This window comes from Leopardus geoffroyi, chromosome D3 (assembly GCF_018350155.1).
Source record: "Leopardus geoffroyi isolate Oge1 chromosome D3, O.geoffroyi_Oge1_pat1.0, whole genome shotgun sequence".
Lineage (NCBI taxonomy): Eukaryota > Metazoa > Chordata > Mammalia > Carnivora > Felidae > Leopardus > Leopardus geoffroyi.
Window position 1 is genome coordinate 80,895,993 of NC_059339.1, and position 17,405 is coordinate 80,913,397.

At 46.8% G+C, this 17,405-nt stretch overlaps 1 protein-coding gene across 3 annotated transcripts in view; it reads right to left on the minus strand.

Annotated features, from left to right (window-relative positions):
* Positions 1-215: 215 nt before the first annotated feature.
* KDSR (3-ketodihydrosphingosine reductase) overlaps positions 216-17,405 on the minus strand; it is a 39,964-nt gene continuing 22,774 nt past the window's right edge. For 2 of the 3 annotated variants that reach the window (XM_045458727.1, XM_045458729.1), the window contains 4 exons: positions 15,873-15,956; positions 11,794-11,877; positions 8,153-8,254; positions 6,180-6,747 (listed from right to left, as the gene is read on the minus strand). In XM_045458727.1, coding sequence (XP_045314683.1) covers positions 6,304-6,747; positions 8,153-8,254; positions 11,794-11,877; positions 15,873-15,956 — 714 coding nt within the window. In that variant the 3' untranslated portion in view covers positions 6,180-6,303. Of the gene's footprint in view, positions 4,086-6,179; positions 6,748-8,152; positions 8,255-11,793; positions 11,878-15,872; positions 15,957-17,405 lie in introns of those variants that run through there. The other variant, XM_045458728.1, reaches the window with a different exon arrangement.

Here is a 17,405-nt window from a genome sequence, read left to right on the forward strand (position 1 = left end):
TCTGAGTCACACAAACACAGAATGTATTTGAAATGAGGGCTCAGAATACCAAGTACTTACTCTGAAAATATTACTTCCTAGAAAATGATCGAAACCAAGCCTTGCCAATGTTTAGGATGCAAGGTGAGGATAACATCATGAAAGAGATCTGTGTTTTGCTTAATTCACTGTCTCTTAAAAATGCAAATTTCTAGAAAAATAAGTTTTCAAATCTGTAAAGCTTGTTCCCCCTTTATTTTTTTGTTGTGATTCAGAAATACAAGATATGAAAATTAGGTTACAATTCTGCCACAAAAGCTTCCAAAGTAGCAAACACAAGTTCTAATATATATCAAAATAGCCATGTGCATTCTTACACTTTAAAAATGTCTTTAAAGTTGCCCCATCAAGCAAGTGTAAAATATAATAGCTATTAACTCCTCTTCAAAATATCAAATCTGCCATCACTGCAGTGAACTAAGCAAGGTTTAGTCCAGGATATGGAAGGTTATGTTTAGTATGTACTTTTTAAAACTGAGTTACTAATAAGAACTAAGGACATGAGAAAGATACAAAGCATCACATGTCAAAAACTATGAATATTTAAAAGTGTCCTCGTGTGAGTAAGACATGGTTAAATTAGAACATGACATAATAAAATTAAATCTGTTGATGATATAATTCAGTAAAAAAAATTATCATGGTATTGCCTTCTTCTAGAAAGACAAAGTCGTACAATTCTTTGAATTGAAGCAACTATTTCCTAAATGTTTTTGTCATCTAAATATTAGAAACGGTCTCTCAATGTTTCACTTCCAAGAATAGACAATATACGGTTTAACAAACAGATTTATAACTAAACGTATATAGGTATTAACGTAAAGAGGCCATTATGGACAGCATTTTTAATTCTCTCTCTCTCAGCTTTGAAAATTAATTATTAAAAAATACAGAAAAGAACAATTACCTTGACTTGGTTTTTTTGTAAAAAAAAAAAACAAAAACCTTTTTTAAACCTTTTTCAGTAATGAAGGGTCCTTGAATATATTTTGGTATTTCTATGGATGAATGACATCAGGCATTTTTAAATAAATATACTCGCAAATACGCTATAACAAAACAGTAAAACCAAAGCCGGCAGAGACAAGATTTAGAACCAACACTCACATAAAAAACTGTTGTTGGCTACAAACAGAAAGCCAACATTTCATCAGAATTGTAATTAAACTCTTTCTGCCACAGGTAAGGCATAGACACTTCTGTTGAATCAATGACCCCTTTAAAAAAAAAAAAAAAAAAAAAAAGCCAATAGCTTCCTGAACAATCTGACTCATGGTTTTTTGTTTTCCTTCCCCTGAGCAAAAACACAAGTCTACGTAAAAAAAAAAAAAAAAAAATGAATAAAAATTGAGCCAAAAAAGATAAAAAATAGAATTTGCCTTTGTCCTATTTTCATGTTCGGATGAAGTCAGATCTTTGCGTGATGCTGCTGAATTTCTATAATCCTTTACCAAACCCTTAGGGCCAGATGTGTTTCAGATTTCTTAATTTGTTAGATTTGGAAAAGGTATATGGGACATACACTGGATATTATGGGCCATCTCCACAGAATCCGGGGCAATACCTACAATTAAACCCACTAATGTCTCTTCAGGAAAAAGGAGTAGTAGATGAAATGGATAAATCAAAACTATAATACATCAGATTTGGCTATCAAATGAATAATGGCACTAAATTTAGAAAGAGAAAAAAAAAAAAAAACCACCTTAGTTTTCAAAGCTTTCTGGATACAGAGCTTTGGCCCTTTGACATCTCTGACAAAAAAAGCCCATTCCCTGACATTTTGGTCTAAACAAAGTCTGCTCTCGTGAGAGAGCTTCCATTGGGCTGGGGATAATAGTTCCCACCATGGAACAGGGGCTCTTAAATTTGTTCAGGTAGCAGATTCCCTGGAGGTCATAACAGTACAGTCTATGAGGATAACTTGAGAAGTGGATATTGAAACAACTGTGGTTAAATAGTGAACTGTATTAAATGAGACACCGTCTTGGACTAGATTTTCATATAGACCAGCAGTAGAAAGTGCTGATATTCAAGGAACATTTAGGAGAGAAAGAAATACAAGTGAGAAACACCCCGATATTAACATAAATGTTTTCTGTACCTTAAGGAGACACAGTCATTACTCTCTCTCAGAGGCTGTGAAATACGACCTAACATAGTTTGCAAACAATAAACAAGGGCTGTATGAGACTGAAAGAATCATGGAAATACTGTGGCGTCAACCCACCCCCCACAAACTGCAATGGAGTCATTCCAAGCAACGTATATATTCAATAATAATTTCTTCTATCTTTGTCAGTGTTAAAGTATGCCATTCCCAGATCCTCATTAAAAGAACACCAGGAATTAAAGCCATGAAACATCTTACTTAAAAAAAAAAAAAAAAAAAAAAAAGAGAGAAGAAGTCATTTTGAAGTCAAGAGGGCCAAAAACTCAAGAGCAAAGAAGGTTGGCTGTAATTTTTAAGTCTTTAATCTTTTGTATGCATAGTATATGCATACTTGTGTATGCAAGGAGGAGGGGGGTAGCATTATGAGGAAGGTGACTTGCCTTCAGCAGGGGAGCGAGTACAGTGATGGCGTGAAGCAGGGAACATCGGCCAAACTCATCAGAGGCACTTTATTGAGAAATCCACTAAACTGAGCAACGGAGCTTGGGATCTAAAACCGGCAGTCACGGGGCCGAGAGGGCTCCAGGGCTATGTGACAGGAGTGATAACTGGGCTTCCTTACCATGGGGCACGAAGAGAAGGTGGTTCTCTGGGTCAGCAGGAGTCACAGAAACGATGGGTGATCATTTTCTTGCCAAGATGAGGATCTGCGAGCTTGGCCCTGTCCTATCTTCTTTTTCTTAATGAGGAAACCGTACACGGACGCTCATCAGCCTTTCCTAAAAGCTACATGTATGCTACGAGAAGAATGTCACGCTTTTCTGAGTTTTTTCGTGTTTTAATTAATTCATGAGTTAATTTAAAAAGTCAAGTCAAAAAATTTTCACTGGTCATTTTTTGGTTTTGTTTTTGTTTTTTTACAAAAATAGTATAGCAGTATCAGCAAAACTGGAAAGGAAGGGATGGGAAGAATGGAAAGAGCCCTCTAACAGAATGGGCGGGCTCCACGTCACCATGGCTATTGAAGAAATTGTAAACTTTTAAGCTTCTAAGATTTTATTTCTCTTCAGAAAAAATTGGGGGAGGCTGCCTTTCCCCGTGAATGAAAAATGAGAAGTGCTCTAAGCATTCGCGTCTATCTAAAGAAGGCAGGAAAGCGTGATTTTTCCTACTGGAGGATACTTCTCTCCTTCCCTTCCACTGCACTGCCCTCTCTCATCCCCCTGTAGTTTTATGGGATCAAAGAGAGAGAGAAGCCACGAGTTTCCACCAGAAGCACAGTGAGTCAGGGGCGCTCTCGTGCATTCAGACTCTCCAGCAATGTGTGAAACTCCTCTTGAATCAAATACACCACGTTAAAAAGAAGTGGGGAAAAAAAAAGGCTCCCAAAACCCACAGACTGCCTTTCGTGGAAGGTTAAGAATGTCCTCGAGACGTTGTCCTATGTATCATAAGGTACATTTCTGGGCTTAATCTCAGTGGAGGAAGAAAAAGAGAATAAATAGAAAAATGTAAATGATCACTCTGGAATGACGTTCTTTCCCCTGCTCACAGGCCCTTTGGTCCCATACGATCCTCATGTCTCCACCTCAGACAATCAGGGGCCTCCCGTTCCATATTTGCATAGTATTAATATTATCACCTGGCGCTGAACATCTATCCCCTCGCCTGAGCCAGGTATCTGAAGAGCGCTGGTCCAATCTCACAGATTCAAAAGCAACACATTTAAGTGGCTGTAGGCCACAATCTGGGTCCCTTTAAGCAGCAGGCTGTTCAGATTATTTAGAAACAGTCTTTTCTCCTGGGGTAAGAATTAGGCAGTTTTGTCTGCAACTTCAGATTTCGCTCTCTGCATCATGCAGCGACGGACTATGCTGTCGAAACTTCCCAGGTAAAACAGAGCAATGGTGCGGAACAGGCCCATGGTAACCACCTGCAAGACAGAGACAGACCCCTGAGCTCGTCCGACAGCACAAAACAACAGCTCTCTTCAAGGGTTTGTTTTTAAGTTTTGTTTATTTTGAGAGAGAAAGGGAGAGAGATGGAACATGAGTGGAAGAAGGGCAGAGAGAGAGGGAGAGAGAGAATGCCAAGCATGCAGGGCCCAATGTGGGGCTTGAACTCACGAACCGGGAGATTGTGACCTGAGCCGAAGTCCGACGCTTAACCAACTGAGCCACCCAGGTGCCCCTGATAAACGGTTTCTAAGACACATCTTCCCATCTGCTCCAAGGATAGGCACGACGAAAACCCCGGAAGTGTCAGGAGAACACAGAGGACAGGAGCTGTCCGCTCTGCACCCCTGGACGGCACGTGTCCGTCAGAGAGGTCACAGCGAAATATTTGTCCAATTAATAAACTCAAATTAGACCAAGAACAAAAACAGGTATTCCCACTAGTCCTAGGGTTCTACCAGCTAGGGAAGAGCCACTCCAGCATCCCAAATATCCAAACAACCATTAAGGCTTTGTGGCGCAAGACTTACGTTCTGATCGCAAAAGTCAGACCGTATGCTCAGCACTAACACTGTGGGCAGAAAGACACCGTTTGCCCTCCACGAGCTTATTAGATAATTGGAAAGACAACCGGCTGGAGGAGGTAATTACTGCGTCCAGTTGAGACAGCGGATGTCCATTAACTGTCACTCTTTCTGCCACTGTGCTCTCCCTAGGAATTTTTTAAATTCCTAGAAACACAAGGAGAAGCATTTTCAAATACACCCGTTCTCAAAAACCTTGCCTCCCACGTGCCCTTTTCCAGAAAAGTATTAGAAGAGTTAAAAAGGCACATTAAGGGGTCAACAAAGAAAAACAATGTCATGTGACCCAGGAGGCGGGGGACCCGGCCCAGATGAGAGGCAGAGGGGACCCCCGGACTTGCAGCAGTCAGTCCTGACGGGTGGCTCGGAGGCTCCAGGAAGGATTCCTTCCAGAAGGGGAAACTGACAGAGTGCCTGATATGTCAGAGAGGAAATGAAGACGGTCATTGTTAATCATACATAGAAAAAGGCCAATAACGGTTCCGAGGAAAACAAAAGGTTGCACAAGAAAGGAAAATTAATAATGTGTAATACGGAGTTCGGCTGCGAATAGCATTTAAATAGCCAAAATAATGATGACCTCAAATACAGATCTAACCCAAATCGCAACAGAAGTAAAAAGGGGGGTGCGAATGGAGGGGAGGTGGCTGTAAGCAGAAGGAGGAGGGCGTGAAGACGAGCTAACTCCTCATCTGTCTGGGTAGAAATCAGCGGAGGGGGCCACGGCAGTCTAGACTCTGGATGCACCCTCGATGGAGATGTGGAGGCGAATCTCAGGATGCCCCGCCCACAGGACAGCGCGGCCGCGCGGGGGGTGGGAAAGGGGGGCATGTGGCACAGGGGCCGATGTTGCTCCGAGGGAGCCCTGAGAACACTAGTTCTCTGAAGGGCGTGTCAGGACAACGCTGAAAAAACTAAGAACCAAAGGGAGGCTGGAAAAAGGCAAAGAGACAGGGCCAGCAATGAGGTCAGTGGTTGCCCGGGGTTCAGGAGGAGGGAGGGAGGGATGAGCAGGCGAAGCACAGGAGAATGTTCGGGCTGGGGAACTATCCCACGTGACAGTCCAACGATGGTCACGTGGCAGCTATACACCTGTCAAAACAGGTGTGACCCCAAGACTGAACCCTAATGCAAACCAATGACGTCTGCAGACTGGCTCATCAACGGGGACAACAGACCATGCTAATTGATGCAAGATGCTAAGAATGGGGGAGCCGGGTGGGGACAGGAAGAGAGCTCCCTAATTTCAACTCAAATTTTTTTTAAATGTTTTATTTATTTTGGGGCGAGTGAGCATGAGTGGGGGAGGGGCAGACAGAGAGGGGGGCAGAGGATCGAAGTGGGCTCTGCCCTGACCTCAGGGAGCCAGATGTGGGGCTCGGGGAACCCTGGGGTCGTGACCTGAGCGGAGGTCCACCCAGGCAACTCAGCCCAACCAACTGAGCCACCCAGGGGCCCCTCAACTCAAATCTTCTATCAACATAAAACTGTCCTAAAAAATAAAGTTTATTACTTGAAAAGAAAAAACACCTAACGGAAAGAAATACACATCAAGAAAAAGCAACTGTAACACCGCATGCCAAAACACCAAAATACTTAAGTCCAAGGAATTTTACTGTCTTGGGAGTTTTCTGCAAAAAAGCAACATATAAGGTGAGACTTGCAGTTGGTGGGTTGGTTGTAACAGTTGGTCAGAAAAAGGAAGCGTGGGGATAGAGGGGCAGAGACAAAGTCTTGGAAAGAGGGGGAAGAAAGGCAGAGGGTGAGCGGAGTCAAAGGTCAGAGGGTTACCCCACGTGACGTCACGGAAGCTGTTTACCTCAGTGGTACTGGGGAGCCACTGAGGGTTGCCATGCCAGGTGGGTCTGCAGTTCAGAAAAACCAGCGTGGAACAGTGATGGCACTCTGGTGCACCGGGCCTGGGACGGGTGCTGTGAGGCCCCCGGGATGGGGGGGCCGCGTCCTGTGTCACCGGAGGGGCCACCACCTGCCCCAGCTGGTTACTGCCAGGTGCTGTGAGGCCTTCTGATTTCCCGAGAGAAGTCCGAAATCTGGACTTTGTGTGGAAAATCTAATTAAAAAATTTTTATCTCAACAAGCACACTCGTACCAGATGAACCAAACATTTTATAGGCCCTCGGGCCCCCAGTGACGACCTCTGGCTCGCAGAGCGTGAGACCCAGCAGGGAGCCGACCGCGGCGTCCCAGGCCCGAACTGCGAGAGCAGCGGCTGCTGGGGAAAGGAGTGGACCAGGGACTGGAAGGAGGGAGGGATGGACCTGACCCCTCGCGCGCGGGGCAGAAGGAGGGGGGCCAGGGACGCCACCCACTGCCTCGTCGGGCTCCTGAGTGAACACGAGCACTGATCCTGATCACAGCGCCAATACGGAATCGGGGCCGGGATGCTGGGAAACAGGGCTCTACTGTGGGCAGTGCGGTCACAGCCCGGGGAAACGTCTCAAAGAAGCGTATTCGGCACCGGAGTGGAGGAAGCAGCTCCGTGCTCAAGTTTTAGGTTTGGCGTCACGGAAGCAGAAGGGACAAGGTGACCACATAGCACGTGAGGAACGCAGGCGGCGGCTCCAGCCAGCCTCCGAAGCTCCTAGCATGCGCCAGGCGCGGGCCGAGAGGGGCGTCATGTAGTACAGCCTCCATCTCTAAGAGAAAGTCACAGAGTCGTGGAAGAGAAGAGTGAGGGAAACCCACACCCGAGTCATTTGGGTTTTCAGTCTAGACACGGTCGGCGGCACGTAACTTCGTACCTGGTTATAAACTACCCATCGGCATAGACAGGCCCCTTCACGGGCAGCCTTCTCTCCGTCTACACTCCACCATCCGCCATCGGGTCTGTGCAGAGCCAGCCCTCTGTTAGGACACTTGTTATATGACATGGCACGGGTAGCATTTTTCTGTCTGTCTCTCCCCCTAGCCCGTAAGCCCCTGGGGCTGGAGACATTGCTCCCTCCTGATTCTGCACGCAGCACATCCACAAGCGGTTAACTTCCGTGTGGCCTGGATGGACCAGAATTTGTAGAAGAGTAGGCTCTGCGTTGAATCCTTGACTCGTTACCTCCCTAGGCTTAGTTGCCCGTGACCTGACTCACCTAGGAAAGGTGTTCTGTTCCGATACCCAGTACCTTCCATCACTCTACCGCAAACACTCGGATCGGTGGTTCTCAGGTGAGAACCCGGACGAACACCCCGAGGGCGGAAGCGGCCTTCCCTCTCTGTGTCCACAGTGCCCAGAACACAGAAGACCTCTCCCCTGTCGGAACCCCTCCGGTGGTGTCTTTAACCTATCTCCAAGTTTCGTGTCCCTGACATAGGGAGGGAGACAATGGATACTGCCCCATCCTCAGATGAAGTCACTGAGTCTTCCTTTAGCCTTTTCTCATTGGGGTTCAATGAAAGGCACTGTCTGTCTGTCCGTCCATCTGTCCGTTGACGTAGGCATAGCTCACCTGCTGGAGCCCTTCAGTAATAGAAGTCACAGGAGCCATTCCACAGGTCAGGGATGAGAGCATGTACCCATCTGAGCCAATGGAACTGTTAAAATTTCCTTGCTAAAAGAAAAGGAGGAGAGGCAATGGTAGTAACCAGGAAAGGAAACAGCACATCAGAAACAACCAAGTGGGCCCACTCTAGGTGGCATACCAGGGTGACAGAGCCTACGTCGGAGCTCACAGATGAACGTGGCCTTGGCAGATGGGCTGGAATAGGGACACAGGTGGTTCCCAAAATGTACGTCCGTGGACGCTGGGGCTCCTGAGACCCTTTCAGGGGATCCAGGAGGACAAAATGATGGTCATAACAATACGAAGACCTTAATCGCCTCGTCACCGAGTGACATCTGCACCGATGGGCGAAACTGCTAGCTCATTAGCACAAACCACAGTAGCAGCACCTCCCCACTGCCACACGCACTTGCAGTAATAAAGGTACAGAAATTTAAAAAGTCTTTAGAGAGGCGCCTGGGTGGCTCAGTGGGTTGAGCGTCTGACTTCGGCCCGGGTCATGATCTCATGGCTCGTGAGTTCAAGCCTCCGTTCAAACTCCCTGCTGTCAGCGAAGAGCCTGCCTCGGATCCTCTGTCCCCCTTTCTTCTGCCCCTCCCCTACTCTCTCTCTCTCTTTAAAAAATAAACAAACATTAAAAAAAATCTTAAAATAATTTTTAAATGTCAGTTTTGCTTTAAAATGCCCTTGATAGGGGTGCCTGGGTAGCTCAGTGGGTTGAGTGTCCGACTCTTGACTTTGGCTCAGGTCATGGTCTCACGATTTGTATGAGCCCCACACAACGCTCTGCACTGACAGTGTGGAGCCTGCTTGGGTTTCTCTCTCTGCCTCTCTCTCTCTCTGCCCCTCCCCTGCTCGCTCGCTCTTTCTCAAAATATATAAACTTAGAAAAATTTAAAAATAAAATAAAACGCCTTTAATTACTCATTTTTTTTAATTTTTTTTTTAACATTTATTTATTTTTGAGACACAGAGAGACAGAGCATGAACGGGGGAGGGTCAGAGAGAGAGGGAGCCACAGAATCCAAAACAGGATCCAGGCTCTGAGCTGTCAGCACAGAGCCCGATGCGGGGCTTGAACTCACGGACCGCGAGATCATGACCTGAGCCGAAGTCGGACACTCAACCGACTGAGCCATCCAGGCGCCCCTAAAATTACCATTTTATTAAATCTCAACCCTTAAGGGCAAGTCTTAGCCTACGTCACAAAAAGAGAGGGCACACCCAGCGCCTTCTGCTGTGTTCCGCACCCAGCAGAAAGGCCCTCCTCTGACCGTTTAAGTCATGAAAATTAATCTGTGGTTATTCAGACTTGTGGGTATTTGGAAGACATTTTGTGGAACACGAATGACAGGAGCCTGTGACTTCAAGGAAAGTTGGCAGCTTTTATGGTCAATGTTAACATCTGAGCTTTCAAGGAAAAATTACGATTTGTGAAAACCTGCCCACCATTGTGAGACTGTCAGCTGCCCAATATGTAAAGACTTTTATGATAAGACCAGCAGTGATACGAATGGATGAAATTTGGTGTTTTTTTTTGTTTTTTTTTTTTTTGGTAACTCAATGAACCCATATTTTCCACATGACGGATGCATAACATTACAAAATCATGAATGGGTACAAAACATGCAAAGTGCAAAGACCAACGGGTTTGAATGTAACAGAGAACAAAAAGTTCATTAATGTGGTTTCCAATTCCACACTGTAATTAACCTTTAAGAAACTACTATTCATCCGGTTTGGGTTTAATATCAAAGAAGAATGTCTGCAATTCTCTGAAAAGCCTATTTAATATTCCTCCCTTTCCTAACTACATATCTGTATAAGGGCAGATTTTTTTTTATATCCTTCACTCCAAACAACATTTTAGGGCAGGCGGAATGCGGAGGCAGTGATAAGAGTCCAGCTGTCTTCTCTTCACGGAAACATTAAAGACGTTGGTGAAACGTAAAACAATGGCACTTTTCTCGCTGAAGTTGTGTTTTGGAAAACTATTATTGTAGAAAAATTGCATTAAGATGTGATGGGTTAAATTGTGGTTTTTTTAAGCGGATTAATAAATACTTTTTAGATTATGCATTTGCAGTTTCTAATACGGCAAGCATTGATAAATATAAACCTGTAAAGAAATCACTGGGATGGTCAATAGTTTCCTGTGGAAAGTGGCCAAAAAATGAAGTTTCAAGACCACCTGACTCAAGGAGCCCTGCCAACATACAAAGAGCTATTTCAGATCGTTCAAGGCACGGGGTGTGTCCGCTTTGATCTGAGGGGAGCAGGAAAAGCGAAGTCCGCTCGATCCACTCCTGCCATCTCTCTGTGCCCTTTTTTTTTTTTTAATGTTTATTTCTGAGAGAGAAAGTGCAAGTGGGGGAGGGGCAGAGAGAGAAGGGGACGGAGGCTCTGAAGCGAGCTCTGCACGGACAGCAGTGAGCCCCACGTGGGGCTTCAACTCACGGACTGTGAGACCCCGACCTGAGCCAAAGTCGGACGCCTGGCCAACTGAGCCACCCAGGCGCCCCCCTTCTGTGCCTTTGAGCACAGGGCACGGGTGTCCCAACTTGCTGTATCTTAATGGAGTTCGATACTTCTCGTATCCTGCTCAGCCGGTGCTCGTGCAACAGTGCACGCGGCCCTTCAGGGAGGCTGAGCAGCCCGCTGACACCTCATTGCACAGGTCCTCAAATCTCCCACGTGCGGCGTAGGCCTGAAGTTTACAGACATCCCCCGTTGGTGTGTGTTCTTCTGCACGTGGGCTGACAGGATGTTGTCAAAAGTGTGTGGCAGTCGGGGCGCCTGGGTGGCTCGGGTGGTTAAGCGTCCGACTCTCGGTTTTGGCTCAGGTCGTGATCTCACAGTTCCGGAGTTCAAGCCCCACAGCGGGCTCTGTGCTGACCGAGAGGAGCCTGCTTAGGATTCTCGCCCTCCCTTTCTCTCTCTGCCCCTCCCCTGCTCTCGCTCTCTCTCTCAAAACAAATAAACAAACACCTGAAAAAGAAAAAAAGTCTGTGGCACATACGTTGTTTTAGAAGATGGCAGGCTCCAAACAGACTCAGCAGCCTGGAGGCACATTATCTGCGTGGACAGGATGGTGGCCTGGTGGGGCTGGACACACTTCCTTATTAGTGAACATTTGGGAAAAATGGCGCTGGGAAGCAGGAAGGTGAAAGAAAAAGTCCTTCATCAAGGAGCCAGGCAGTTAATAAAGTACCTGATATCGCCTACAACTGTGAGTGCTGTGGGCAAGCAGCAAAAGGCAGCAGGGCCAGACATGGAACGTGGTCCCCACTACTGACACATGGCTCGAAGGTCTCACGTTCTTTTTAAAGAACCGAAGTTCCCAGACATCCTTACTCATCAATCTGTTCCTAAGGTTAAGATAGGTACCTAGTTTCCAGAAGCCTACCACTTTACATGGAATCAATAAAGCATCTAAGGGAGACGAGTGGCGTCCAACACGCGACATGAATGTGACCCAGAAGTAACAATGACTTACGCTTTAAAATAAGCCCTGGGACAAACATCGTATTTCTTTTCAGAAACCCAGCATCACAACCATTAATGAAGAAAACAAGGACTGTACTTACTATGGCATCCTTAACAATTTGTTTGGCCACTTGCTCTGGTTTGCAAACAGATACGGTCTCTGAAATCAGCCGAGTCTCCAGAGGCTGAAGGTGGGAAAAAAAAAAATGGATGTATCAGTACCATTATTGCCCATTAAGTTGAAGAACAAACAGTTCTTTTTTTTTTCTTAATTTTTTTTTTACATTTATTTATTTCTGAGAGACAGAGAGAGAGAGACAGAGCACAAGCGGGGATGGGAAAGAGAGAGAAGGAGACACAGAATCTGAAGCAGGCTCCGGGCTCCGAGCTGTCAGCACACAGCCCAACCCGGGGCTCGAACTCACGGACCGCGAGATCGTGACCTGAGCTGAAGTCAGATGCTCGACCGACTGAGCCACCCAGGTGCCCCAAGAACAAATAATTCTTACAACCCTCCTTCCCCTTCTTTGTAAATAATTCCAGTTTTCCACCTTTGAGCAGATTCCTACTTTTAGAATCCGGTCCATCTGGATTCGAAATCGGTTTCTACCCGGTTACTGTATAAAATTTAGCGCAGTAGCTGAAGCAAGATCAGGAGGCCCTTGCCACTCTCCGTTGGACACGTGTGGTCTTGGCTCCAGTGGGGAGCACCAGAGCTGGAATAAGAAAACGCCACTGGGACCATCCCGGTAGACACCTCACTGCTGGCCAGACACCTGACCAACAGTGTTTATGCAGAGCCTCGACCGTGTGTCCTGAGCAAGATGACCAGCGTCTCCGTTCTGACCATACTCCCAGGCTAGCAAAAGACTGACACGCGGACAGAGCTGAGGCCATGGGTCGAGACAGCCCCAGCCCAGTCCCTGTTCAACAATGCCGCTGCTTCTTAAAGGACCTGCGGAGGAGGCGGGAAGGAGGAAACTGGGACAGAAAACACCGAGGGGCCCCTGGCACGGGCTGTGTGCTCATTACCAGGCTGGGGCATCAGCACCCCAAATCAAAGGTGGTTAAAGGTCCACCTCAGTTGTCTCCTTTCCTGAATTTTTAAAAAAAAAATTTTTTTAACGTTTATTTATTTTTGAGACAGAGAGAGACAGAGCATGAACGGGGGAGGGTCAGAGAGAGAGGGAGACACAGAATCTGAAACAGGCTCCAGGCTCTGAGAGGTCAGCACAGAGCCTGACGTGGGGCTTGAACTCACGGACCACGAGATCGCGACCCGAGCCGAAGTCGGATGCTTAACCGACTGAGCTACCCAGGCTCCCCTGCTTTCCTGAATTCTTAACTGGAAGTCCTTTTTCTTTTCATCTTTGCATGTTGCTGCCTTAATATATATTACAGCTACTTGTATATTTGTATTTTACCTCCTAAGTTCTTTGTGGGAAAGGGCTCCCCCCACACTTTTTTTTATCTTCCTTAAGGTGACATAAACACGTGCTCAGAAATTCTTTAAAAGGGAGTTTCAGTTTGAAGTTTTAAAACTTAAAGCCTTAAACTGCATGAAACTATACATATTTTTTTACCACGTAGGATTGAGAAAATTAAAATAAAGAACAGAATGTATTTTCTTAAATTGGAAAAGCATAGCACTTCATAAAAGTCAAGTACTTCTTGATGAACCTGAATTAAGAGAAGGGTTCTTCTGAAAGTGCCTTGCTCCTTCTTCCAGACCACCAGGCCACACACACAGTAGACTGAAAAGCACTATGGCGCCCCCTGCAGGACTCACACATCGACATAGAATTTCATTTATCCAAAGTTGGCTCAACACTACACCAGAGGGAAAAAAACCCAACTTAACGTCAAAATCACATCTTCCCAGGGAAATCACCACTTTTTGTCAGCTTTGGCTTCAAACAGAAAAGACTGCTTACCAAATGTTACAAATCCGCTTAGCGGGCCCCTGCTCATTCTAAGACAGGGCGTTTGGCTTACATTTACTTCTTTGAAATAGTTGTAATTTTAAGAGGCAGACTCAAAAAGAAGTGAATAGGGAAAAAAATGTTCTAAATCATACACATCTTTTCGCAAATACACAGTCTATGGAGCATAAGTGCCAATTTTTATGCTGCAGAAACTCGCACTTACTAAAGCATTACTACGAAAGAAAAGAAAACCAATCAACGCCCATTCAAGGTAGTTAAGTTCTGGTCGATTCCTTTCTTCTCCACTTGATTCATGTGCTCGGAGGAAGCCTACAATGCATCAAGGCAAGGAAGAAAGAAGTTCCTTTGAACAACGTGCAAAGCTTGCATTCAGCTCAGTCTGTCATTGTGCGTGATGTACATGTCCAGTGCTGATAAGCATCATAGAGAAAAGCAAAGCCAGAGGAAAGGATGGTGAGTGTTCCAAGGGACTGACATTTGAGAGACAGAGGGTCAGGGAAGTCCTCTCAGGGTGATGTCTGTACAGAGATAGAAAGAAACAAGGGATGAAGCCATTTGAACATCCAGAGAGAGAGGGGAGAAAGAGTAAACAAAGCCCACAGGTGAGGACAGCCTGGGCAAGCTCAAAGAACAGATGGGGGGCTCTGGTAGGGCTGAGGGCAACAGGAGATACCACTGTGGACAGGTGGCCAAGGTCCACATAGTGCAAAACCCAATGAGCTGCAACACCTTTGGATTCGGGGCACCCGGGTGGCTCAGTCGGTTAAGCTGCTGACTTTGGCTCAGGTCACGATCTCACATAGGGCTCTGTGCTGACAGCTCAGAGCCTGGAGCCTGCTTCGGATTCTATATCTCCCTCTCTCTCTCTCTGCCCTTCCCCCACTCGTGTTCTCTGTCTCTCAAAAATGAATAAATGTTAAAAAAATTTTTTTTAAAAAGAAAAGACCTTTGGATTCTACTCTAGGCATAATGGGAGCCACTGGGGCCATACTAACACATGACAAGACCAACATGTGCGTTTTATTTTTTATTTTCTTATTTTTTTTTAATTTTTTTTTTTCAACGTTTATTTATTTTTTGGGACAGAGAGAGACAGAGCATGAACGGGGGAGGGGCAGAGAGAGAGGGAGACACAGAATCGGAAACAGGCTCCAGGCTCCAAGCCATCAGCCCAGAGCCCGACGCGGGGCTCGAACTCACGGACCGCGAGATCGTGACCTGGCTGAAGTCGGACACTCAACCGACTGCGCCACCCAGGCGCCCCCAACATGTGCGTTTTAATACTAACTTTAAAGGAGTCAAAATTAAAAATTCAGTTTTATGATGGCGGGGGCGGGGGGGGGGTCCCACTAGCCGCATTCAAGTGTTCAACAGCCACAATGTGACTACCAGATTGGAGAAGGCAGACACAGAACATTTCCATTCTAGAGCATTCTATTAAACCGTGCTGTTTAAGAAGGGTTTTTCTGGTTTTGTTTTTGGCTTTTTTTTTTCTTCCTTGCAGAAGAGGTGTTTGAACAGGGGAGTGACAAGACCTGACTTACAGTTTAAAAGGATCACTGGTCACTATATGAAGAACAGACAGGGGGTCAGAAGAGGGGCAGAAGCAGGCACACCAGTTTGAAGATTAGGAAGAGCAGTTCGGGCAAAAATACCAGCAGCTACCATTACGAGGATGGCACTGACAGTTGCGGTCTGAAAAAAAATGGGCGAATTCAGGACAAGTTCTGAAGAGTAGAGCCAGGGGGAAGTACTCGGGTCAAGACGGTGGTGTGGGAGGAAGAACCAAGGCTGGCTTCTCGGTTACCAAGGAGATGAAAAGCAATGAGGGGGCAATGAGAGGGAATCAAACATTCTGTTTTTGAAACGCTAAGTCTGAGGTGCCCCGGCAACCAGGTGTTTAAGTCCAGAGGAGAGGATATTATTTCTAAAGAGTATCCTCTCATTTGCTAAAAATGCAGGCTGTATTCGTGAAGATAATACCTTGTTAATTAAGTAAGCCTTTGAAGATTATTAGCAAAACTCATGGCCTTGGAAAATATGGGCTGTGTTCTCTAAGACTCCACATGAGAGTTCTGGAAAGTTCAGAGGCCTCTACCTTGCACATCAATTGTAAAGAACGCAATTTTCTGAATGATGAAAATGACTCCAGGCTGAGGGGTGGAAAGTCAGAAAACTGGAAAAGGAAGATTTACAACATTAAAGGCTCGAAACAGACACAGAGGAATACTTACCTTTGTTTTGTTTTCTTCCGCAAACCCAGGGGTGTCTGTGTCGGGCGGGTAGGCCACTGTGACGTAGACGTTATACGGCTTCACCTGCATTTCGGAAACAACATGTGCCCCTTCAGTAAACAAGGTCCAATTCCGCATCGACCCTTAGCCACCTGCACCGGCCACCAGGCAAACGTCGTGAATCCTGCCCTGATTTTCCCAAGGCAGAATGTGGCTCTGGGTGGAGAACCAGCACCGACTGGGTCAGGAAAACTCCTCTCCATGAAGATCATTTGGAAATAAAGGCACAGGGTTCACCCCAACAACCTCTACTCCCAAAAACAGCTGGCAGAGATTCACCTCCTTCTGAGTGTTGCCCACCCCCACTGAGCAGGCAAGGCCCTAGAAGCCGTCCAGGAGGAAGATGGACAGCTAAAGGGAGGTCTCCTTTCCCTCCTGCCCCCCACCCCCCCACCCCCCGGACACCACTCAGCACTGTGTGCAGGACCATGGGACCGGTCTCTGCGACTGCAAACCTGGCTTCCTTCACAGCCGCTTCTGAAACTCTTGTTGATTTCGTCTACAGAATACGTCAAGATCAGTCAAAACCCTTTTCCTATGCTCTTCAGAGCCAGGCCTAGAACTACACGGATCCCCTGAGAAATCTGCCTGGTCGGGAACTCCCTAAGCCACCGGCCCCTGCCCAACAGGGAGTCAGGAGTCACTTGTACCCTCCCCCACAGAAGAAACCAACAGGATTCTCCCCCTGGTGGAGCCGCCAGGTCAGACCAGCCAAGCAACTCCAGGAAAAGACGACCTCACCCTTATTTATATGCAGAAACCCCTTCCCAGCTTCAAACAGGTTCCGAGGCTTCCTTGCCTCACTACAAGGCCTCCACGCCTCCACTCAGAAATACACCCCCAGCAATTCCAGAAGACTCTCCCGTGAGCGAGTCGGCCAGGACATACCCTTCCCAAAGATCCTGGGACTCTTCAGTGGCCCTGCTCCACACTCTCATCTGGCCCTGATTCTTAGTGGCTCTAAGGGTGATAGTTCACACCATCCAAATTTCTGTCCCCCGATTTTTATTTGCTCTTGGCTCGCTGCTTAGCCCCAGGACGCTACCTCGGGAAGTTAAAAGCAGACAGACAGCTGGGGGTACGTAGGCCACTGTGCATCTCAAGGAGGTTGAAAAGTGCCAATAGCGTGTCCTCAGGCAACAGCCCCTGAGAGCACCCCAGGGTCCCCTGTGTTCACACAGCCCTCATTCTCCCTGGGTCCCTCTGCCGGGCACAGCTCTGAAGCCTGTGGGAGGAGCCGTCGGGGTCGGGAGAAGCATTAGATCCTGGCCAGCCATGCTGAACAGCACAATAGCAAAGGGTGATGTCTTTGTTGGTTCAGAGCCACTGCACTCAGGGCGTGAGAGAGCCCGTTCCCTCGGCCTCCACGGGGCATGCAGCTTCAAGGCCCAGCCGTGCTCAGAAATAGCTCTGGATTCGGGCCAGCCAGTGAGGTTGATGAGCAAGCAATTTCTCTTCCACTTGTTTTTGAGA